This window comes from Parambassis ranga, chromosome 2, assembly GCF_900634625.1.
Source record: "Parambassis ranga chromosome 2, fParRan2.1, whole genome shotgun sequence".
Taxonomy (NCBI): Eukaryota; Metazoa; Chordata; class Actinopteri; family Ambassidae; genus Parambassis; species Parambassis ranga.
Window position 1 is genome coordinate 16,322,404 of NC_041023.1, and position 24,312 is coordinate 16,346,715.

Below are 24,312 nucleotides of genomic sequence, written 5' to 3' on the forward strand. Positions count from 1 at the left end.
TATTATTCTGGTTCACATGTTACAGGTTTACCATCTGGGATTTGTTACCAGTTGTCCAACATGACTTTAAAAGACAGGCGTTCTTCACCCAACACATGCCTTGAATGAATATTGTGAGGTATAATGAAGTGTTGTTCTACCACCCTGCTCATTCTGATCTTGTGATAGGGGAAAAGCACATTCCCTCTACATTACTTGCCAAATATGTGTGAGTGTGTGTGTTGCACCAGGGAATCCTGCATGGAAGGAACACAATAAATCACATTTTAGCAGGATCATGTGATTAATGGAGGGAGGGCAACGAAGCATTTGGAAATCCCTGCTGACCAGAGTGGATAACATTGTGTTTGCAGCCTCTAAAGATAAAAACAGTGCAAACATGCAAGGTCATATGTGTTGTAAAAACAGATTATAATACAGGTTTAGGGATTAATTGAAGATACTATCTGCTTTGAGAAGCTGTTTAATTTGAGGGTCAACAGCCCCACCTACTGGACAGAACTCTGCACTGGTTTGAGACATTAAACATAATGTCAACTTTATTGTTTATATTGAAAAGTGCATATTCACTGACAAAGGAGCTTAGCAGAATTGTGTGACAAATGGTCCCTCTGAATACCGTGTGCAAACGTATAATAAAGCACCTTATCTGGATAATAAATCAAACCTGCATGATAATATACAAAATTAGGAGACGCAAGGCTGAAACATTTAAACAACAGCTTCCCCTGACTAAAAAGTGATTTAACTGGTATGATAAAATCTTAAAAATAACTGCATTGAAAACAAGCCTTCAGTTTCCCAAAAAGATAATTTCTTATTTATTTGGTTTTGTCCTATAAAAGGCACGGAGTGTTCTCAAATATAACATTGAGTGGAGAGAAAAAGGAAAATACACCTGAGACTTATAAGATTAAAGCTTAAACTCAGCAACATAAAATCAACCTGTCAGTAACTTTAGGTACACATGATAAAACCAAGACAACAGGACTTGCAAATGTGAATCTCTTCTCAGTGGGATATAAAGGTGGAATGTCTCCAAGAAACAAGTCCAGTTATCTTTATTTTAACACATGACCTGATTGACAATTTTCCCAGTAAACCAAGCATAACTATTACCGGCTTCTATTTTAACTGTAATCTTCTAAGAATGTCAAAACTTCATGCAGAAGTAGTGTGAGCCAATGCACCACATTTAGCTAAAATCTCTGTCAGGGAAAATCACGGGGGCCACCAGGGTCCAGAGATAGATGGCCAAGCCGAACCAGCTGGAGCCGATCTTCACCCAGACAGCTGGCATTGCAGTCTGCATGGTCTCGTAGTCTGTGTCAGGCCTGTAGAGTCAGAGGCAGGATCAGTGTTGTAGGAGGTTTAGTCTGACTCAGGGAGTTAGCCGAGAATGCAGAGAACAGATACTTACTTGTACCAGTTAGTGAGGGTCATCATGATGTAAAGTGATGCCAAGAAGAGGCTGAAGTGGAAGAAAGAGTAGCTGTAGGTTACTCCCTCTTCTTCGTTGTCCACTGCCCGCCGGACGCCATCCTCCCCTGTGGCAGCCTCGTCGCTGGCAGTCAGACCCTGGCCCTCCTCAGTCTGCATCAGTTTGTTCACTTGAGCGTTGTTAGATGAGCGGATACTGTAATGACACAAGAAGTCAAATATATGTAACGTGACATGTCAGTCACCAATATAAACTATATACAGAAGTGATCTACAGAAAGTTTTGAATGGTAATGCTTTGGGCTGAGGGAAACCACCTGTGATGAGCACAAATTACCTCGCATAAAGAGTACAGAAAAGGAAAATGGTCAATCCCACGATGCCCTGTGCATCCCACCACTGGACGTTTCCTGGGGCTGGAGTAGGTCCAGGTGCTGGAGTTGGACTGATGGGCTGGACCAAGCTCAGCAGACTGGGATTACACTGCCGATCTTAGGTATAAACACAGAAAACTGTGGAAACTCCTGACAGTATAAAATTGAGGTTGCTACAACATGTGAACACTGCAAACATTGTACTGTAGATCAACCACACATACTTGGGTTGTTGCTCATGGCTGACCAGGTGATGTACATGGTGTAAATGGAAATGAGAGAGGCCTGAAGGAGGCCTGAGCTGGGCTGAGCTTCCTGTGGAGGCATGGAAGAGGCCATGAAACAAAACAACTGTAAAACTGAACACATCTGTCTGCTCAAGCCTCTACATTACCTGAACTTTAGGCAGAATGGACACAATGGACACAATGATGCAGAATATGAGGTTGAGGCTGATGAAGACCTTGTGCTCTGTGCAGTCATCAGGCTGGGTGTAAAATACATAGAAGAGCACCACAGCAGTAAAAGCCAAAGCATAGTAAATGATCGTGAAGGACAAGAGAGCTGAAGAAAAAACACAAATACAATCACTTCAGTCAATAATAAAATAGTTGTCGGATTTTTTTTTTACTTAAACATATGAATACAGCTTGTTCAGGAGCAATTCATCAATTATCAAACTTGCCTACATCGTGTACATTCACCTGCTGTGCACATTGCTTTCAAAACTTTCAAAGTAAAAGCATTGACAATTAATAATAGTGAGTCATGCTTTGCTTCTTTTTTTTTTACCTGCAAACCAGCACTTGGTGTTTCCATTTTCTGCCTTCTCCACCCAAGACTGGTTCCAGGAATGAGCAAAATCCACCAGCAGGACGAGCTGGATGAGGATGAAGATGAAGGAGCCCAACATGCCAAAGTAATACCACACTGAAGCAACACAAAAGAGTTTCGATTTGGGATGCAAGAAATTAAATTGGTGCTGATGTGCTTATTTCACTTGCTCCTTGCAGCTATTGATATATTCATATTTATTTCCATCTTACTACAGAGAACATCAACCCTTACATGCAGTAAAGGAACTTAAAGCTGATATAATTACCCTGGCTACATACCTGTGTTGAAGGTGCCATCTGGAATGAAGAATGCCCCCACAGTTATGCCAACAAGCGCCAGAAACTTGAAGAACCAAAAACTAAGAAGACACAATTACAGCTATTCTATGAATGTGCAGAATAAACATTATTTTAAACTTCAGTGTAAATACAATCATAAGAGCTGCAGTGTCTGCATTTGGCCACCAGAGTGCAGCATGCAGTCATCATACAGAGCTGTGGTACAAACCCATTTTGGAGGGAGGCTCGGGGGTCCTTGCTGCTGCGCACTCGGATCATGATGATAGAGAAGAGGAAGAAGAAGCAGGCCATGGCGAAGCACATGCGATACACTGACTTGTATCCCACAATGATGTCACAATTCACCTTGTTCTGTATGCCAGGTATGGATGAGCCACCCACACAGAAACCTGGAATCTGGAAAGCACACAAAAGAAATACTGGGTGGAGGACTGGCAAGGATAAAAACTGGGTCAACTGTTTTGATATATTACTACTTTATTATTTATTATTATTATTATTATATTACTATTACTACTATATTACTAAAAATAATACATAATTCAAGCATGGTTTGGGGTCATTGTGATACCTATAACCTGCTTATGGATTACAACTTAAAAAAATGTGCACTTTGAAAATGGCATGTGGGTCGATGTAATGACACTTATACCTTATTAGAATATTCAACAGGACAATATTCCATGTGGATCATTGGATTTGACCTAACCAGGTCTAATCTGATTGTACCTTTTTAAGATGTTCCTCCATGCCTGGGAGAATCATGACGATGGACACCAGTGTCCCAAGCAGCAGCAGGAAGGAGAAGGCCAGCCGGCTGATGGTAGAGTTGTATGTAGAAGGGCAACATGATGACAGGAGGCAGGAGGCCGAGCCGCACAAGCAGGAAGCCTGGAGAAAGGATGAGAGAGACAATTACGAGGACATTCATGCAGTTTCATATTTTATTAAAGTCAGAGACAGGGCTTTGGGGTGTGGGATGATCAGGGTAATGCATGCATGGCTTGCAAAAACAAAACAAACACTGTGCTGTCAGGGCAACAATGTTCCTCCTCTTTGTGCAAGCTCTCAGAAAAGCAGAAACAAACAATGATTTTCAGTGGCAGCAATCAGGCCTGTGATCAGATCTGCCATCATGACAAATCTCTCCCTCTGTTCCTTATCCAGCGCTGTGAACAGGGTCGCAGAGGATTCCTGCATGATTCAGACACAGACTGCTAAGAGGTGTGTGCGGCACTGAGGCAGAGACTGTAGCTGAGGTCAGCCATCCTTCACTAAATACGAGCATGCACCAGAGTACAGAAGCCTTGGGTATAAACACTGCAGCTGCAACGAGCAGAATCCAGTTTCCATGGTTGGTACTGCCTTGGCAACAAACACTGCCTGCAAATAACTGTAAGCCATTAAAAGTGTCAAGACTACAGATGCCAAAACACAATATTTATTTCCCTACTTAGGTATGAATGCATTAGATAATATTTAAAGAGTAAACCAAGGTATCAACAAAGGTAGTCTAGTTTTTTGCAATGAAACTACAGAAGTACAAAGGCCTCATAATATACATATGTTTGGACACAGAGTGCTGTAGAAGCCACACATAAATAGAATAGAAATAGAATAAATAATAAATAGAACCACCATGTTGTGTTTTATGTTTTTCAGATTTAGTTCAAAAACTAGTTTCAGACAAAGTGTTGGTACTGGACTTAAAAATTGACTTGTCATACATAGTTTAGACAGCTAACCTCCAATCTTTGTGACATGTGACAGCAGCTGTTGTCACCTGTGATTTAATGTAGTAGTTACAGTTTAGATCTAAACAGTCTGTTGCCTGTCCTGCACAGTAAATTTCATGTACTTCGCACAATAAAATAACAAAAACATGACGTCAAGGCGTTACAACTCGTGAGTGAAAACCGGAACTGCGCGTTTTTTTAAGAAAACGCCTCCTATTTTTCACAACTGTTGTGGTTACAACCCGTATTTCGATTTTAAAATGTTAACATTAACGTAATATTTTTTTACTTGCCCCACATTAATCGCGCACCTAAAAATCTGACGGCGGCCTCACAGGCTCCCACAGATAACGACTCACCTGGCCGCAGAGCCATACCACACACCACCGCTCTCTGTATTACTCATCTCGGTTTAGGGGATGTATGCCTTATTCAAATCGTACCAAGTACTTACTTATTCCAAATAAATATATTATCACATAACAAGTACGATTATTTGTAAGCAACAGCCAAATATTAAAAACAGTGAAACGTCTCCTGACGTAATTCCGTCTTAGCTAGCCAAACAAAACTACTTGTGAAATTAGTCAGGATATGGCTAAAAATATAAGTCTCCATACTTTATACGGAACGACTAAAAACGGTGAATGTTTACTCACACAACTGGCGAGAGAACCCAGCGCCAAACATGCACCCATGTTGGTTTAATTCTCACTTTCAACGAAAGTCGCAAAAGCTTGAAAACTTCAGGAAGAAACTAAAACAAAATGGCGATGTCAAGTCTGACAAAAAGAAGACGGGGGTGCGCTGTTGGCCCTTTCAGATTAAACGCGGTGTACACAGATTCGTCTCATTTCTTTTGTTTATCACCGCAGGGTAACCGTTATAAGTGACGCAACAACGCAGCTTCACACGTCACGAGGTGTTCCATTCACATGTACGCAGATTTCAACTTTGAAACAGTGCAGGTTTACACTTGTATTTTATTTTGATGAAAAATTCCATTCACTTCCGCCACGGTTTGGTCGTAATTGTGCAAATTACTACAATTTTCTTTGGGGCGTTAATATTTGCGAGCAGCCCTGCTGATTGGTTCACGTTGTTGTAACTCCAAATCTTTTACCAATTGAGTGCTAATGCGCAAGTTAGCGAGCAAATAAATGAATAAATCTCGGAATTAAACGCCACTTATTTTAAAATACACCAACAGCATCCCGTGTAATGGCGTTCATTGTGTTTTGCAATGCCACATATTGTGTTAGGTCTACATATTGTATTAATTATGTCCTTAGTGTTCATATAACAACAGGTAGGCTACGTTTTAGGGAGGAAATGTATAACCATCTAATAGCAAAACATGTATAGTTATTGAGTTTCTCCGGCAGTAGCACTGAAAAACAGGTGTGAGAGAAGGTCAGACAATGAGTTTAAAACAGTAGGGGGTGAACCTCCATCTGTTTGTGTCTGACCTTCAGTAACACAGTGAAGGTGTGAATAATCAGCTGCAGTACAAAGATAAAGCTTCTACATCTCCTCACAAAATGTTCCCTATTGTCTTTGGGCTTTTAGGCCTGTTGGCACTGCAGTAATATTGCTACATGTTTGTAAGTCTGAGGTGCATTAAATGTGACGGAAAAAAATAAAATGTAAAAGAGCCTGTTGACTGACACATTCACAGGAGCAGGGGTCCAGCTATTACTGGACCCGTATACATGTTCTACTGTTACAGTTTTAAGGTGGTACTAGTCTATCTACAATGCTAGAGTTGTACAATGCTGCACACTTAAGTGTAATATTGATTTTGGACTAAAGAAAAATCACCAAATTCATATTTCAGAGGGTAAATAAGTGATTTGTTTTGACTTGCGTTTAGAATTAACAGATGAGGAACACCCCTTCATAAATGACAATGGTACAAGCCTTTGAGCAGCAGTGGCGAGACAAAGAGCGGAGGACAATAACACAGGAAGCCAGCCCACAGTGTCTTCAAAATAAGAGAAAACCTTGGACGCATCTTTTTTTTTTCATTCTTTTTAACACATAGTCTGTCTTGATCTAAAGTTAAGAAAACCAGTTTACACAGAGGAAAAAATAGCTGTAAGTGGATTGTTAGACTATACAAAGTCATCATATTAGGCTATACCAAGTTTACAACAGGAGTGCAGCTCGTTAATGACCGAGTCTCCAAAGATGTCTTTGCTTTGCATTTGCTCACATCCAGCAGCAGTGACGTGGAGACACACTGTAGTCTACATATTGTGCTTGTTTATTAGTAAACATTTTTATTTACAGTTTCAGTTTTCATCAACCTGTCGGAAATTACGCATCACATTGTCATGTTGACGCTATAATGACCTATGAGTTTCCCCACACCTCAGTCATCATTGAAGTCCCACAGATGACACATACAGGGGACGGGACACAATGTGTGCTCCTCAACAGCTGTGGTGGTGCTCTTACTTTGAAAGCCGGAAGTCTTCCTTTTCTGAGTCCACCGGGCTAAGCGCGTGCACTTTGACGCTCCTCCCTGTTGCTGCCTGAGCGCGCAGTGGAGCGCTCGGGCGTCCCTAAGCTCCAGTCCACTATGCCGCTGGTCCGGCGGAGTCAGCTGTGATGAAGCTGTGTAATGTGTCGTATGGGACGAACTTCCTGACCCTGCGCACATCTTCTTCATCCCTGCGGAAGATGGTGGCTGGCGGCTAGTTCTGACTTCGGACACCCTGGGTTTTTCTTTCTTTCTTTCTTTCTTTCTTTTCCTCCCTCGGCTGAAGCGCACTGAAATCAGCTGGTGAGTACCCGTCGTTGCGCACATACACTGTCACCTGTTCTGCTCCACAGGTAGGAAGGCAGATGGGCTTCTGCTGCTGTGAGCTAACAGCACCGACAAGCTGGAGAAGAAGCTGCTGGTTACCAGATTAGGGGCATGCTGGGAGGATTCAATGAGGCTTGCTGGAGCCATTATCTGCTCTCAAGCCTTTATTCAGATAGAAATATCAAAACAAACAACAAATCCTCATGTGATCTGATCTGCCAGTACCAGTCATCAGGCAAATTTTATATGCTATATATATATATATATATATATATATATATATATATATATATATATATATATATATATATATACAAAAAGCAGACTGCCTGTCACCTATGAGCATTGTGTGCATCACATGAAAATGCCTCCGGCTCACAACAGATAGCTCAATGGCAGCTGTATTATATGATGTTATTTATTTATAAGGTAAACTGTGACCTTCAGATGATGAAGTGAAATTACAGCTATGATTCACGCATCCTAAAAAAATGAAGAATCCTTTACAGGAAACTATGCTTTTGATTCATCACTTCTTAAAATACACAAATGCCTGCAGTTACAGTAAATATTTGTGAAGGCCAAACAGATTTGGTGCCAGTATTAAGTGGCCAAAAAAATAATCCCCACTATCATGCTAACAAAGCAAAAATTGTAATGTAAATCTGTCAAAGTGGCTATTGCATACGATCAGGTCATTATCAGCTAATCTTCTAAACTCTTTGTTCTTCATGTCCTCATCCCCTGTTCACATCCATACACCTGCCAGTTCCACGTGTGTGCAGAGGCCCTGGAGTGAGCCTCAGTCTTTCTGCTTTGGTGAATGCGGAGCTAAAAAAAAAAAAGAACTGCATTTAAAACCATGCCTGTCCTCGTGCGGTCTTGTCCTTTTTGTACGAGGTCTTTAGTGAATCATCGCTCTTGTACACATTGTCAGGTAAGGAAAAATGATGTCTAGGTCTGCTGGGTGATCAGCAGCTTGTCCCTGTTTTAGCTCCAACGCACCTCCTTTAATCTTATAATTTCACCCTGGGTTAATTACGACTCTGTGAGGTTATATTGGAGAAGCTGTGTGTCAGTTTTTTGGCCCTGGTTTTAGCAGCTGGCTGTTTTTCTTCTTACTGGGATGCATTCATCGCCTGTCAATCAAAGAGCATGGACAACGCTAAAACTGCTTACTTCCTTACTCATTTCAGATCATAAATCACTTCCTGTGGGTCTTTCTTGGAAAATAGGTTATGTTACTAATTCACAGTTGGCATCAGTGTGATACACAGTATGGGCATTTAAAGTAATAATGCAATGATGTTCTTTGATTATTTGGAGGCAGATACAATAATTGTTACATATAGTGTGTATGAATAGAAGAGTGTGGGCAGGCCTTTTCTTATGAATGCATGCTGGTTCTAAGTACAAGCCAAAAACAAAACAAGTAGCTAAAAGAGGCTAAAAAAACATGATAAAGCTAAAGGTGGCTGATAATACTGCGTCATGTGGCCTTTTCCTGTGACATGCATGCACTTCAGATGTCACCACGGTAACTAAGAAAATGGCACAGAAGCTTGTTGCACAGTTTTGAGATGTGTTATAGGTTTTTATGGGGAGTTCAGGACTGGAGCCTCATCTTCGTGGGAATTACCATCAGGTCCCCGTCACATTTAAAAAAACCCTGGTTATTATTTTGTGATCGGAAGTGAAGGTACTTCATTCACATCGTCTTCTCACCCTGCCCTGTCACCCTTTGGTGAATCATCTGGTTTCCTATCATCTGTTCTCCCTCCACATCCCGCTCTTTCTTGGAAATCAGCCTTCATGTCACTGTGTGTTAACACAGATGATGGCAGACAGATGATGACATCGCGCTGCACGCTCTCCTCCTACCCTTTTTGATTTCGGAGTCCCAGAGGTGCCAGACATGGCTGGTTGCTCAGTCTAACCTCATGAACATCTGCGGCCTCATCCTTATCTTTTTACAGGGAACAAAGGCTGCCCCATAATAAGTAAACAGGTAAATAGCTTTACCTATAAATCCACTTTAATCTCCATTGGCCTCACATTTGCCAAGTAGCTTATCTTCTTCCCATATCTAACATTTTCTCTCATAGTCACAACGTAGCGTGCGTGTTGACACATTTGTTCAACACAAAAGTTTGATGACAGACAGCTGGATCTGTCAGAGCATCTTAAATTTAATGCCGTCCACACCAACATCTGATGAACAGCTCCTGTGTGGCCGCACTATGTTTAACATCCCATCAATCAGAGCTTCATTTGATTAAAAAAGCAAGCTAAAAACTAGCCTGCTAACATAATTTCATCCATCTGATATGAGACTGATAAGCCTGAAAAAAGTCAATGCCAAAATGCCACATTCATAATCAACATGCATTACATTAAGTGAGTAACAATGATGGTGATATTAAGAGGAAAAGGAGGGATCTTAATGGAGTTTTCCCAAATATATGAACTCATTCAACAGTGAACAGATCAACCACACAAACGGCTAACCAGTGTTGTCAACAAATGATCAACTGTAGCCAACAAAAGCACAGAACATATACACCCATTGTAGTATATTATATACGATTATATATTAAGTATTAATGTGATGTTAAATCAGACAAGCAGCTGAGATGGGAGTGACTGATTCACCAGTGACAGGACCTTCAACCTAGCAGCAGCCGCTGAGACATGGTGCCCATGATGAAGTGTTAAAAATTGTAGTTCACCCCATGGCCTCTAGGGGCCAAGTGAGTCAATCCCTACTCACTATCACATGTTGAACCTTTACAGAAGAACATGTTTACAAACCGTTTTAGTCTTTATTGATAAGTTCCCTTTTTGTGACAAGTTATAACTCACTCGTTTTTATGATATTTGGACAAAATTGTGGGCGTGAGGGCTTTGAGTGATGGGCAGGTGCTGACTCACGGAGCGAGCTTCCTGCTTCAATGACTGCCCGCCTGTAGTTTACGCAGGAGCTTAGGTGACATGGCGAAAGTCTGAACCTCCCACAAAGACTCAAAATGATTCAAAAACCTATAGGAGACATTAACAGACACTCTGTCCATAGTTATATACTGTCACTGCCTTCAACACACAGGTGTGACACATTCACTGCACAATTGTCAGACAACTAGACCACTTACCTGTAATCAATGTACTGAATTAGGTCACTGTAAAGGTGGAGAATATTTATGCAATCACATTGTATATTATATTCTATATTTTCTCTTCTGTGGTAATTGTAATAATGCAGATGAGCAAACACATGGACTTGTATTTATTTTCTTTTAACTTTTCATACTACTCTCAGAGATCATTGAACATTATGTTACCAGCTTCTTATTAAGAAAAAGAAACAATGGCTTGTGGAGGAACAACACATTGCAAATAATCCCACACTTACACATCTGTTCTCTGCCATCTAATTGCTGTTAAAGGGAGAGTTTGAATGGTGTGTCTCTGCAGCAAGATAAAAGACAGCCGGACATGTCCTGTCACTTACAATTTCACCACCAGGCGCTGAATTCAATTCCCATTGATTGTGGGTCTTGCCACTTTGAGGAGGGAAACAGTAATTTGCCCGGCTAAATGCTAGTCATTCATTATTCCTCTGTATCGACCAGTGACCTATAAGAGGTTAGGTTTGTAGTCCGAGCTGCTGCATCTGTACAGCCCATTTGCCCTTTACTGTGACCTATTGCCATTTGGCTATCGTTTCTTTCATCTTTTCTGTCCGTCACTACTTTAACCCGCCTGGCGGTAGAGGTTTTACGAGACGATGAATGTGCCGTGCAGAGACGTTGAGGACAGAGGATGATAATAAGAGGGACCCTTTTTTTCCTGTGTGTAGTTGTGTTAGGTTGTTCTGACGTCAATCTCTATCTGCCCCCTTTTCCCAGCAGCTCTGCCTGATGGGAGGCAGTGGGGCTGCAGTGTAACTCAATAGACGTACCCCAGCATCCCAGTGCCCTGCTCTCTGGAAAAAGGACCGCGGTTCGTCAATGTCATCTCTCCTGCTGCCGGCCTCTCCATACTGATTAGACAGGAAGCCAACAGTAGGCTAGGTGGGACAGTTCCTCTGTGGAGACAAAGGGTTTATTGTAATTCCCAAGGCATCCATCCAATGCAGAGATCAGTGACCTTTTCAGTGCATCTGACCATACAATAGAATCAGCTGCTTAGTTCTCCCCCTGTAATTACTGCATGGAATCCCCTCTGCCCTAGAAACAGGCCCCGCATCTCCAAACAGTCTGTCGGACATCAACCATGTGAAGAGCTCGTTCTGCTGATTGGCAAATGGAGAGGCTGTGAGACGGTGAGAGGTGCCATTTGAATTGCTTTTCAGTGGGCACCATCAGGCAAGGTTTTTGTTTGATGTGCCCCTCTGCGGCTACACCTGGCAGCTTTGCACATTTGCATCCTTATGAGGCTGCAGTGGGATGGATCGGTAGTTTAAAGTGTGTTTTATTTTGAAAAACCATGCAACATTCCTCGTAAATGCAACAATGCCTCGATGGGGGCTCGTCTCGTGTCAGCACAGTGCTTTTCTTTTTTACTCCCATTTTGTGAATATTAATTATGAGCTCCTACACCACTGAATCTTGTTTGGCAGTCATAATTATCCCCGCTACACACACACACAGTACAGTGTTGTGATCTGAGGCAACAGTGCAGTGGTGTTTCTCTTCTCTCCAGGCATTTTTGTTCTGTTGAAACTTAAGTGAAATGTGACGCATTTTATTCCTCAAAGTGTCATTTGTTTGCTAGTTGTAATGTTGTTCAGCTGTTTTGAGAGAGGAGTTGCAGTTATGCATCATCACATATTTTACGCTGCTTCAAATTGTTTATTGCTTAATTTACTCTGTGTGCTTCTAGTAGTTAATGGATAGTATTTCTGGAATGTTGGCCGATATATTCATATCAGCTTGTCTATTAATTTCTGAACCTGCTTTGTCCCGTCATTGGGGGCCAGAGCCTATTCCAGCTGTCAGAGTCTGCCCCATATAGAGCCAGTGGCTAATAATAAAAATGTGTAGACCCTTGACATGACTCCATATGGACACCTTGGGGCACCCTGAGCCCTGTACTGTTATCATTTATTGGAGCTGCAGATATGATGCTATAGAGAGAGGACCTGCTGATTTACCTCTTTCTGAAGATGATGAAGTGATCCTCCATGATGTTGGAATGTTCCATCTTTGTCCTTCTAGGTGATGTGTAACCAGTCTGTGTCCTCACCCCCTCCCTGTGGAGATATTTACACAACGACGTGACTAGTATATAGCCAACTTTATACTGATTACATGGTCAGAAAACATCGGAAATGTCCCTCTTCCCACACACCTTTCTGATGTCAGGCTCCATCCATTTCTGTAACTTTCAAAACCGATGATTCACTTGCACTTCACAATGTAACCGGCCAGCTGTGCCAAGGATTGTGACTGGCCTCTCCAGCTCTGCTTTTTCAGTCTATTTGTGGCGCTTTCATTTGCTCAACTATGATGGAAGCTGGGGGAGTTGTTTGTGTAATGTCCTTCTCTCTTCAAAATTTCAGGGATGAAGAAGGAGATAATACAGCTCCTCTTCTATCCCCACTGCTTAGTGCAGCTTTAATCGCAAACACAAACCCAACACAAGAGCTTGACACTTCTGCTGATGCAGGGTGGCAGGGTGTGTGTATTGGTTGTGGAGAAAATTTTGTGTGTGTCAGCTGATGCCCCATTTGCCGGGGTTGTCGTCAGAGAGTGCCAGAGGCCTGTTGGTGGTGGCCAGCGTGCTGGCGCGGCACGTGCAGCGGCGGCAGCCCGGGCCGCATTGCTGTTGACACGATGGTCTACTTCAGAGAGCGCCTGGGGTGGAGGACGGCCTCGGTTACACTCTTGGAAAAACAACAGGCTTTGTGCTGAAATATTGATGTGACAGAGGCACACATTGTCCTATCATTGTCACACAAGCTTCGGACATGTGTGACATATTTATTCGCCTGGCCGTATTGTTGCTACAAAGCCCATGCTGCGTAACCCGGATGACATCACTGGATTTATTATATCAGCTTCTGTTTTCGTGGCATGAGTAGGACTCCTATTGAGATAGAATATCGGCATACGGGTGAGCTAAACAGGAAGACATCGGAATCAGAGGCTGGTAGATCTATGCTGATTTTCCCTTGGTCTAATTAGACTAAGATCAATAGCAACACTGGCGTCATGTGTGCAGCCGTCACAGGCAAAAAAAGGACATTCCATAGGTCAGGACAATATAATTTGTCTTGTTTGACCTTTCTGATGATGCACATGAGTGCTGGGTATTTGTGCAGATTACTTGCTAATCTGCTCCGATCGTAAACATGATGTATAAAAGTCGTAGTCCTTCCCAAAACAGGCTGGTTTTTGCCGGACGTGTTGCCTCTCTGCTTGCAAGCGCTGCCTGCCAGCCATTCTTTACAGTTCTCTGTCAAGTGTGTTAATTGCTGTAAATAGCTGGGTGCACTGTTGTTGTGATTGACCCTCATGAAAAGCTGCTCAATCTGTCTCATATTTGGCAACGCGGAGGGCACTTCCCCTGCCTCGTTTTATGTAATGGCTTGTTGTTGTTATTGCACATTAAATGCAGTTAATTACAGAGCGGGCGGTTTGCTTTATTTTGCTTTTGGACACACTGTGAGGGGAGGGGCTCTTTGGAGCGTGGTACCATTATTATATGATATCACTGAATGCTTGTAACTTTAAGACCTAAAGTTGAGACCTGTGACATTGATTTATACATAACTTATGATGATGGCTAGTTATTCCAAAACAATGATAAATCTGGTTGTTGTAGCCGTTTAAAGGCCCACAAAAGTAAAAAAAATGGCGTGCATGGAACTTACCTCCAGAACTGTAGACTGCAGGCTTGTGTTGCCTTTGTGTGAGTACTTAATGACTTGTTGTGAACATCATTTTTTAATAAAAAGGACAATTCATGACAGCTCTGTAAGCTTATTTTATAGCTGTCTTTGGGGTTTCTGTAACCTGGTGCCATGCATGTAAGAGGAGGAACTTTAACACTGCATGTTAAGTTGGTTTTTGTGTCTGTGTGTGGACTTACCTCCAGACTTTCAACGCTCCCCTTCACCCTCCTCCTTCTGGTGTTTGATGTGTGGTCACTGGTGTTTCCAATGAGGCCATGCAAGCTCTGGATTTCAGTCCCTGGGCTGTGTGACGATCCCCCGCACCCAGCAGGCTGTGACCCCGTGCTATTGTAGGACAAAGACAATAAGATAATTTAAATAAGCGCCTCGAACTTTGGCCCTCTTGCTCACATAATTTACATATTGTGTATTTTATCTGACATTTTTTGAGCCACAGAATTCTGCTGACGTTACCATATAGATAGATCTGTCAGCCAATGTAGAAGAATAAACGTGGCCTCTTTTTTATGTACTGTCTTTAAAGCCTGATATAACTGGGTCAAAGAGGTTACTGTTGATTTTCACAACTTATGAAATGCATGCTAGAGAGAGGGAGGACTTTATTCATTCATTTTCATGGAAGGAGAATCCAAAACACACACTTTGTGAACACTGAGCGCCAACCTCAGGGGCTGAGAAATGAAGTAAATGCAGAAATGTTAACAAAGGTCAATCACACCACAGCCTCTAGGGGCACGCTCCAAAAGTGTCAATCCCCACAGACTCCTATGTTAAAATGGCCAACATGTTTACAGCCTGGTTAAAAAAATTATTTTGGTCTCTGTTGATAAGTTTCCTTTTAGTGACTTTTTTTTATTATAATTATAGTATCACGTGTAATTATGGGTGTGATGGCTTTGAGTGACAGGTGGTTGCTGTATCACAGTGTGAGCTCCTGCTACTGTGACCACTTGCTTGACTCTGCTCCACAATTTTAAAAGCTATGCATCCACCTCTTTAGAGCTGTAATGCTGCCAGCATAGCAATGGTCAGACTCAAAACAGGACTTCAGAAACCTTATCACGAAAGCTTTTTCCAACATTTTTCACTGTCGATAGTGAACACTACAAATACAATTAACCGTCTTAATATATGAATACCATTCCAGGAGAGACTTGATGCTCTCTAGGATTATATAGAGAAAGGCATACCATCTTGATTACTGTAATGGACTGGACAGTGGCTGTTTGTACTACAGGCCCCCCATGACCCTGTAGTACAGGATCAAGCTGGTTAGTAAAAATTGATTGATAGATGATTAGGGTAGGGGTCCTATTTGTTAGTTAAGGACTGCACAGTGGCTATATGAGGTTAGGGTTAGGGTTTTGTTTGTAGTCAGGGGTTGGAAGTTCAGATTTTACTACAACTACAGGACACAGATTTCTCATAATAATATTAGTAGTAAATCTAGGTTATTCTGTACATGCCCTCACTTGTAGCACAAGACCTCAATAGTTTCTCCCTCCAAAAGAATCCTCCCCTAAGCAAATCTACAAAGCCAAAGCCTGTGCTGCTGCTTCTGAAACATAAAAGCAGGCAGCCACAGTTAGAAGAAGAGCTGTGCAGATCAGCGCAAAAGACGAGAGGATCTGCCTGGGATGCTTGTGAGATCTGAAGGGAGGCTGTGATCACGCTGTCTCATTAGATCAGTCTCACCTCTCCCTCTCTCTCGCTCTCTCCACAGCAGCTCCTGCCGAAGATTAAAAAAAAAAAAACACATTTTTTTTTTAAAAACCAAACTGCAGATATAAGTCGTGTTTCACCTTTCAGGTTGTGTGCATATGTATGACCTTCTGTGCACCTTTTCATGTTAAAGTGATGAGAGGCACCTATTTCACACATTTGATATGTGGCTAGATTTTGCATTGCATATTTCAAATTGCTGAATATTTTAACAACACTACCAATTTTTTACCACCTTCCTGACACATTTTCTTGTGTTTCTTTATTATTCTGATGGCTAAGCCATAACTCCCATACACAATGTACTATGATAACATAACAAAACACATTACCAGAGCAGAACACAAACAATACAAATGCAGTGGAAGGTAGTCTGCTTCCTCCTTGGCTCCCCTCCTCCACTATATCGCTGTCTTTATAACAATCGTGCAGTTTCCATGGCAGCTAGCACGTTAAGCTTTAGGATAACAGTGAAAAAAGTGGGGAGAAGGACGGGGAATAATCACAGAGTATGAAGGACTAAAAATAGCATGGGACTTAATCCCAGGCATTATTTATTCATCTAAAACTTCTCGTGTCTGCGCCGGCTGTGTAAACATCATTTCTTCTGCGCTTCCCCGTCAGGGAGAGCAGGCAGCTTTCTGACCTAAACCCCCACAGTCTTACTGACTAATACCATAGCTGTCACAGAGGAAGGGGTGGGGGGGGGGGGGGGGGGGTACAGTCGCAACACAACAAGGCACTCTAGATGGACATAAAGAGGATGGATCCACTGTGGTGAAGCAGCCATGGTGAGGGGATGATTCTGCACAGAAGCCACTGTTAATGACAAAACATCCTTGTTTGACAGCCGGCTGATAAGCAATTAAACATCTCTTTAAACGATGCCACAAAATGAGCATAAAATGCTCATGCTAACGTAAAGAAGCTGTGCAGTGGCTGTGGCACTGCCAATGAAGAGAAGCAGAGAATAGAGGTCAGCCTCAGGCAGCAGGCAGGGCCAGGCTGCTTGGGTCGGTGAACTGATATCCATCACTGTCTTCTGATTGGAGAGAGCTCTTTGACGGCTAAACACCGGTGCTGATATTGTACTGAACTTTTGATAGATAAATAAATAAGAAGGAGGTCCACACTAAAATATCATCTGCCTACTACACACAGTACTACAAACAGTGCTACAAATGTGCTGTCAACTGCTATTAAACACAGCATGCATATGTCTGAGTGTATGCGTAAACATGCAACCTAACCAACAACTTCATTTGACAGTTATTACTGGGGAATCATGCATATAGGGAGAGGCAGCACAGGGGACCAAGGCTAGAATCAAAACTGTGCACTGTGAGGATTTAGTTGACTTATTTCATGCTCAGGGTTTATCTGAAAGTACATTTAACTTGAAGAAGGGTAGAGTTTTCCCCTATTATCCCATGAGGCTCCTGTGAGATGAACGCATACAGCCAGGAGCAAAAACTACAGCAGTGCCATCAGCCTGTAGGTATAAAAATGTGCAAGCTTCACAGTTTGATTAATGTTGTTTCTCTGATGTCATGATCCAATCCAGCAAAAGTGATGAATCTGCTTTGTAAAAATGTGATGTATGCACACAATTTTGTCTGTGTTAAGGTTGTGAGGTTACCAAAATTATATTTGTGCACATTAAATCTATCAAATCACAATAACACACCCAAGGATAATCAAAAATTAAAACATATTTTTGGTCCACATTTAAATTCATTAAGATATTTATTACGTTTGACCTCTCAGTTTGCATAAGCAGCCTTCAGGTCAGCTAGCAGGCTAAGCTGGGCTAGACCTGGGTAGGAGTTGGGGTTGAGGGGCCTCACTTGTCTTGGACAAAGGCAAGGGTGGTTTCAAGGAAAAACATTTGAAACCACTGATATAGTGAGTGCTGAGAACCAGATATGTGGGGTTTTCCTGACCCACTTTAAAGAGCGGTTTTCCCAACACTTTATCCAAATAAATGGGCAGCAGTGGCTTAGTGGTATAGCAGGGTTGTCCAATAACCGGAAGGTTGGTGGTACAATCCCAACTCCTCCCTAGTCAATGTTGTGTGTCCTTGGGCAAGGCACTTTACCCGCATAGCCTCCAGTGTACTCACTGGTGAATGGCGCTCTTTGCTGGGCTGCCTTAAGCAATTTACCCATTGTGGGACTAATAAAGGTTTCTTAATTTAAATACAACAGTAACTCAAGGAGAGAACAGCTAGAATGGACCTGATCCAATTCAATTTTATGTCTGCAGCATGTACTACATCACACATCAGCAGCACACTGGTAGACTTGTCTCACTACAAACACAAAGAGCAACAACATGGAGTGAGCCAAAGAGTCGGCTGTATGGAGGTATTTCTGACTTGCTACACCAACATTGTTGCTGGCTATATATCTATTATCTATCAGCTGGATATACAAAGGCAAGGTGTGAGTATTGAACTAAAAACTGTAAAGTAATAAAAGAGTGAAAGACAACATTGTATTGTTAGTCCTACACGTTGGTATTGCAATATTATCCTCATCAAAATATTACATGATGCAACCTTAGATCTATGACAAATACGTGAAGGTTTGCACATCACAGTGATGTGGGAGAGGTTTGTTGGATTAATAATAATAATTAAAAAAAAACAGTAGTAAAATGTGATTGTTTGTTGTCTTCACAAAGATAAAGGACCCAGCCTTTAGGTTGGAGCCTACACACTATAAATAAAGATGATTAGCCTTCTTCACTAAACAGCCATTTTGAGGTTCAGTGATGGAGGCTTGGAGTCCAGCTATATTTGGTTGTTCAATTACAGGCAAGTTAGGAGAATACAAGTTGATTTGAGGTAAACATTTGATTTGATTTGATTTGACAGTCACCTAAGTATAGTAAGTTTAAGATAGATGACATTCACCTGTTATTTAAAATGTAACTCAAAATGTTAAGATTAGTAGTTACTAAGGCTGCCCAAAGAGCTGGAGGGTTTTCTATCTATGCGACCTGAGCCGAGTTGATACAAAAAAAGTGTAGTGTTTGGCTTTGAAAGTTCTGATGAACTACATTTTGCCTGGGAATAGCAAATCCTACCATCACAGCATGCAACAGGTCTATGATGACCTAGTCTAAAGGATCCAGCTTCAAAAAAATCACTTCAATATCAGACCGACTTGATGATTCTAAAAAATGATAAACAGCAATACAACTGTCAAAAGATGCAGTCCCTGAACTGAGAAAGGGAACATTTACCTGCCAGACCTTGAATAGAATTTGGTTTCTTTACACAGGAAGGAACAATAATTTGGTTGCCTGGATGCACAGAGATATCTCAACTCTCAGCACCCCTTTCTGTTTACCACTCTTGTTTTCTTTTTTTCTTGCTGAAAGCTTCTATTCACCATCAGTGACAATGTCTGCTGAGACAACATTTCCTTCTCAGAGTCCTTGAACTTTCATTTCCATTTAGAGTAGCAGGCGCTTCTTGAAATAAAGCAAGCCTTCCTGAAAAAAAAGGGGGCCCACTCATGCGGGCGTTGAGAGCGCTGTTAGTCTGATTAGAGACAATGTACTGCTGTGGTTGAGATCATCCTCGGAAGTGTTAAGTGGCCTTTGAGTTCAGAGATGCAACAACCGGCTCTGTGAGATGCACAGAAAGGAACACTGGTTTTTCCATTTGCACATATCCAAGCCTCAAGATGTGAGGGGATAATTTTAGCCGCATGATTATTTACACAATGGCCTCAGAGGATTTCAAGTACATAGTGTATAATTTGTTGTGAAATTATAGAGGTCACTGTGTTTAGAAATAGACCAGGTAGCAATTAGCAGCATTAATGAGCTCTTATTTAATGCCAGAGAACAGCTTTAAAGATGTCCTCTTTCTGTAACTCTAACTTTGGACTCTTTGAAGCACCCTCGACATCTCACAGTTTTCTCACCTGAAGACTTCAATAACACAACTTGGTTGCGTAACGCACCTGCTGCTTGTTTCTGTGTCTCACTGAGCTGGCATGGCTGACAGAGTATGTAGGTCAATTTTCTTGACAAGATAATCCCATCTAAACTGTTGTTGGATTAAGGGCTAAAATAAACCTGTTCACATGATAGGTCACTGTCTGTTCACTGTTTAATCCAAAGCCTTAATGAAAGTTACCAGATGTTCTAATTAGGGATGGGCTAACAGTGGCTTCCCAAAGCTGTTAGTGACACTGATACGGAGTGATTGAAGCCTCTGAAAGTCGCTAATGTTTTTGCACTGATGTTTAGCTGGTTAAAACAGCTTCTTAACCCGTCTCCGGCTTTACAGTCTAAAAGCTTTCACAGCAGCCGTTCCTGGTATTAGATAAAGGTCAATATTCACAGACAAATCCAGGCTGTTCCTTGATAACCAGCTGCTCAGTTTGACAAGCCCATCAGTCAGACTGGAAGCACAGATGAGCCTTCCTTCCTGCTGCTTGGCCCTGATTAGACTTCTATTGTCAGACAATCATTGTGATCTGTGGCCTCTGATCCAGGACAAAGAGCAGCTTTGACATGTAGGGCCTAAGAGGGAGATCTGGAACATCATTCTAGATTCCCTGGACGACTACAGCAGCCATTTCTACTGAAAAGCCAAATGTAGTACTACAGTGACATTCATATGCTGGAAGTGGAGCATTCTTAGAGGACGATAAAATATTTTTCCTCAACTGTCCGTAATGGTATGCCCTATTCTGTCTTAGAAGATTTTAGCTGTCATTGGATTCATGAATGTCTTTCTCACTTTTCCGTCTGTCTGAGAATCCTGTGGATACAACCGATCCAGTTTTCAATGGGTCTGAGAAACCTTCTCACACTTTCACTTAGTTCTAAAGTCATGCCTCACACTATCACAGGCCTACTTAGCATGGTCTACTGAAACCTCAGATCTAATGCACCTGCTTCAGTGGAAGGCTGACTCTGCTGACCTGGAAACTACCTTGAGTTTCTGAGGTTCTATTATTGCATATCAAACATGACATTTTTAGGCTGCCATAAAAGCAAAATAAGACATAAATAGCCATATATGACCCTATGTCTAGATAGCCAAGTAATATATCCACTTACATAGCACTACATAGTTTGCCATAGTTTACCAACTGTAACATTAACTCATTAAGTAATTCATACTTGAAAAATTGTTTTGTTTTGCCACCACATGGGAGAACGAAGTGACTTTCTATTAATCCGCTCTGGCCTACGTCCCCAATTTGGCCTTGAACTTTGCTCTTTCAGTGTGAGAGGAAACAGTTGAGGTAGTTCTAGCAGGGTGGGGTAAAGCAGGGTCTTTAGCTAAAGACTCCCTATTAAAGTTTTACCAGGCCTGGCCATGTATGGCCCTGAGGCTAGGCCTGAGGCCAACCCTGGACCTGCTGGAGGGCTTAGACCTCGCAGCCAGATGGGTAGGAGGTGGAGGAAGTTGCTGAAGACAGGGAAGACTGGGTGTTTTTGCTCCCACTTATTGTTACAGCAACCCTGATGACTGATGACTAAGCAGTTTGGAGAACTGATGGCAGTATTTTGTGTAGCTTAGCCCAGCTTAGCCATCATGTTGTTTTACTACAGCAGTTAATGTGGTAATTGTCCATGTAAAGGCAATGCATTAGGGGGCGTTGAAGTAAGGCATGGACGTCACTTTCTTTGTGTTTTTTAAGAAAAACTAGTCCAAAATTATGAGGTGACATTACAACCTATTTATATAGACATCTCTGACTTAACAAATAAACACAACAATCAGCCTTCTTGGTCCTTATAATGATCAATGTGTAACCACATTCTGACATCCATTAGTCAGAGCTGCATTAATTATTAGTATCTCACTGTATGTTCATGCTGTACTGTAAATACGCTGCAGGGGATGGGAGGATGTGGGCTTTCTGGGTTAAATCATTATTACAGTTAAATATTTTTACAGTCATTTAATTATATTTTGTATTTCACGGAACAGTTTGTGCTGACAGAATTACTAAAAGTTGAACAGCAATGCTACGGCAGCACTTAAGGCTAGCACACAATCAACCTGTGCCTCTTTTGTGTGCCAGTTTACACCCATTAACTCGCATGTCATTCCTTTGTTGAAAGAGAGTGATGGGGAATGGGATCCTGCTCCATGGAATTGTATCTGGCTATTTAAAGTGAGGCAGCACAACAAAAGAGGGAGACTGGGAAAGAGAAAGTGAGATAGCAACAGAATGCATTACAGCCAGTACATTTTTACCTGCCAGTGGTGCCTCCCTCACTGCGCGTTGTTGCCATAGCAACAGCGGCCCGCTGTATTTGTGTGTGTGTATGTGTGCTGGTGTGAGAGTGTGAGACAAGGGATGTAATTCCGCTTGTCACCAGTGTAGCCCGGAGCTGACTCCCCAGCTGCTGGTTGCCATGAGACCAGACAGACACATCCTCCGCTTCAGTGATAATCTTTTTCTCCCGATTTTCGAATCACTAAACAGATTAGGTTCATTTTGTGTTCTGAGAAATGTCATGGTGCATGTTCACTGTGGGGATTCAATGTCAATCATTTCAAATGTAATGTTATTCAAATTAAAGGGGGTGAGTATCAGCCTAAGGAAGAGTAACATAGGCTACACAGAACATTTTACATCTCTTACTTTATAATGATGCACTGTTTTTGAACATTATTTTCATGCCCCTCTTTGTCTTTCTTTGATCATAAAGGTGTCCTGACATGACAGAAGTAGAGCCTGTGTTGGACTTTGCCTCCTCGGGGCGCTCGGGGAGGAGAAACGCCCTGCCTGACATCCTGGGCTCTCCAGCAGGCGTGAACCCTGGTGACCTGCCTCTTAAGCTGGCTGAGCTGTCCCTCAGTGGTACAGTACACTCCACCATTCTTCTTGTGATGATATTTTGCTCTGTTCCAAGTATGACTTTATGAGGACTTTGGAAAAGTCTTTTTTTGCCAGATTCATTCATCTCTTTAGCTAACATGCTTGCCAATTTTTGGCCACTTAGCATTTTTGGCAGCATTGGTAGCAAACAAAATTAGCATATTTATAAATCTAACACAGTGATTAATCTGCAGACTATCTTAGACCATTTCAATAAAATTCTGTTATACTTCCATTCGCAACTGAAAGTAATTGTTGTGTCTGTGTGCAGATGGTCCAGGAGGGGCCCAGTCACCGACGGTTGAGGAGCCTCCGGCACCGCCGGAGAGCTCGGAGGGGAAGGAGGGATCGTAGGGATCGTAAGGACTCATTTATTTACCTCCCCGGAGACCATACAGAGATAACCTGAGAGAGAGAGATACGGGATGAGGGACGAGGCTGAGGGCAACCTGTAGGAGACTTGAGTGATGATCCTAGGAGAGCCAGGCTGTTTGTGAAGCAGCTGAGCCACAAACGAAGGGGGGGGGGGAGCGACGGAACGACTTCCCCGGAGCCTGGAGCTTTGGACTGTTGGAGCAACGTCAAAATAGTTCATAACAATAAGTGCATGGACGGACACTACAGTGGGAATTAGAAGGACCATGACAGATTGTGTACTGTGCACTACTATTTTTGTATGATTTATTTAAAACTAAAGAACTGATTCGAGCTGTATCGTCCCCCCTTGCGTTTCATGTTTTATTGTGACTTGTGTTCTTTTGCGTTGACTGTAGTGGCTTTTTAACCCAACTCTCCACCCGATTTAAGAAAACTGGGACGTTTTTGTTTTGTGTTGTCTGGCTCACGTATGCTTTTACAGTGTATGTTTTCCAATAAGAAGCTGTTGTACGGTACGTCTACACTGCAATTGTACAGTTTCTAATCCTTGTTGGCTGACTGTTTCAATCCAAACAACCAGGGATTCAGTCCACTATTTTCCCCCATATGGTGGAATCTATTCAGTGTGGAGTTCACATCTTGAGACATTCCTTTAGTGTCCCACTGCCAACAGTGCACACACTGCTTTGTAATGAAGAGGAAGATCTTTTTTTTTTTTGCTTAAAGCTGCTTTTTTCCACTTTATAAACCTATGAAAATGTGCCTAGTGGCAGTTTACAACCGCAAACGTGTCTCGTGTTTTCTCTGTAAAGTACTGTTACCCACTGATTCTCAGTTTTTATTGGAAGTGTCATGACACATCCTGAAATATGCATTTATTTTATTTTTTTGCTTTCCAATTTTCTAACAATTATGGTTTTGTAGCAACAGCAGCA

The 24,312-nt window shown here is 42.0% G+C and overlaps 2 protein-coding genes across 2 annotated transcripts; one reads left to right on the plus strand and one right to left on the minus strand.

Moving 5' to 3' along the window:
• Positions 1-508: 508 nt before the first annotated feature.
• Positions 509-5,488, minus strand: serinc2 (serine incorporator 2). Its single transcript, XM_028400169.1, has 10 exons — positions 5,346-5,488; positions 3,680-3,841; positions 3,159-3,346; positions 2,930-3,009; positions 2,607-2,744; positions 2,209-2,378; positions 2,039-2,129; positions 1,778-1,931; positions 1,421-1,636; positions 509-1,334 (listed from the first exon to the last, which is right to left on the minus strand). Exons 1-10 carry the CDS (start codon positions 5,382-5,384, stop codon positions 1,196-1,198), a joined length of 1,377 nt encoding a protein of 458 aa, XP_028255970.1. The 5' UTR covers positions 5,385-5,488; the 3' UTR covers positions 509-1,195.
• Positions 5,489-7,412: 1,924 nt separating this feature from the next.
• On the plus strand, positions 7,413-23,574 carry pkib (protein kinase (cAMP-dependent, catalytic) inhibitor beta). Its single transcript, XM_028400148.1, has 3 exons — positions 7,413-7,474; positions 22,830-22,981; positions 23,271-23,574. The coding sequence occupies exons 2-3, from the start codon at positions 22,840-22,842 to the stop codon at positions 23,351-23,353; spliced, it is 225 nt and encodes a 74-aa protein (XP_028255949.1). The 5' UTR covers positions 7,413-7,474; positions 22,830-22,839; the 3' UTR covers positions 23,354-23,574.
• The last annotated feature ends 738 nt before the right edge of the window (positions 23,575-24,312 follow it).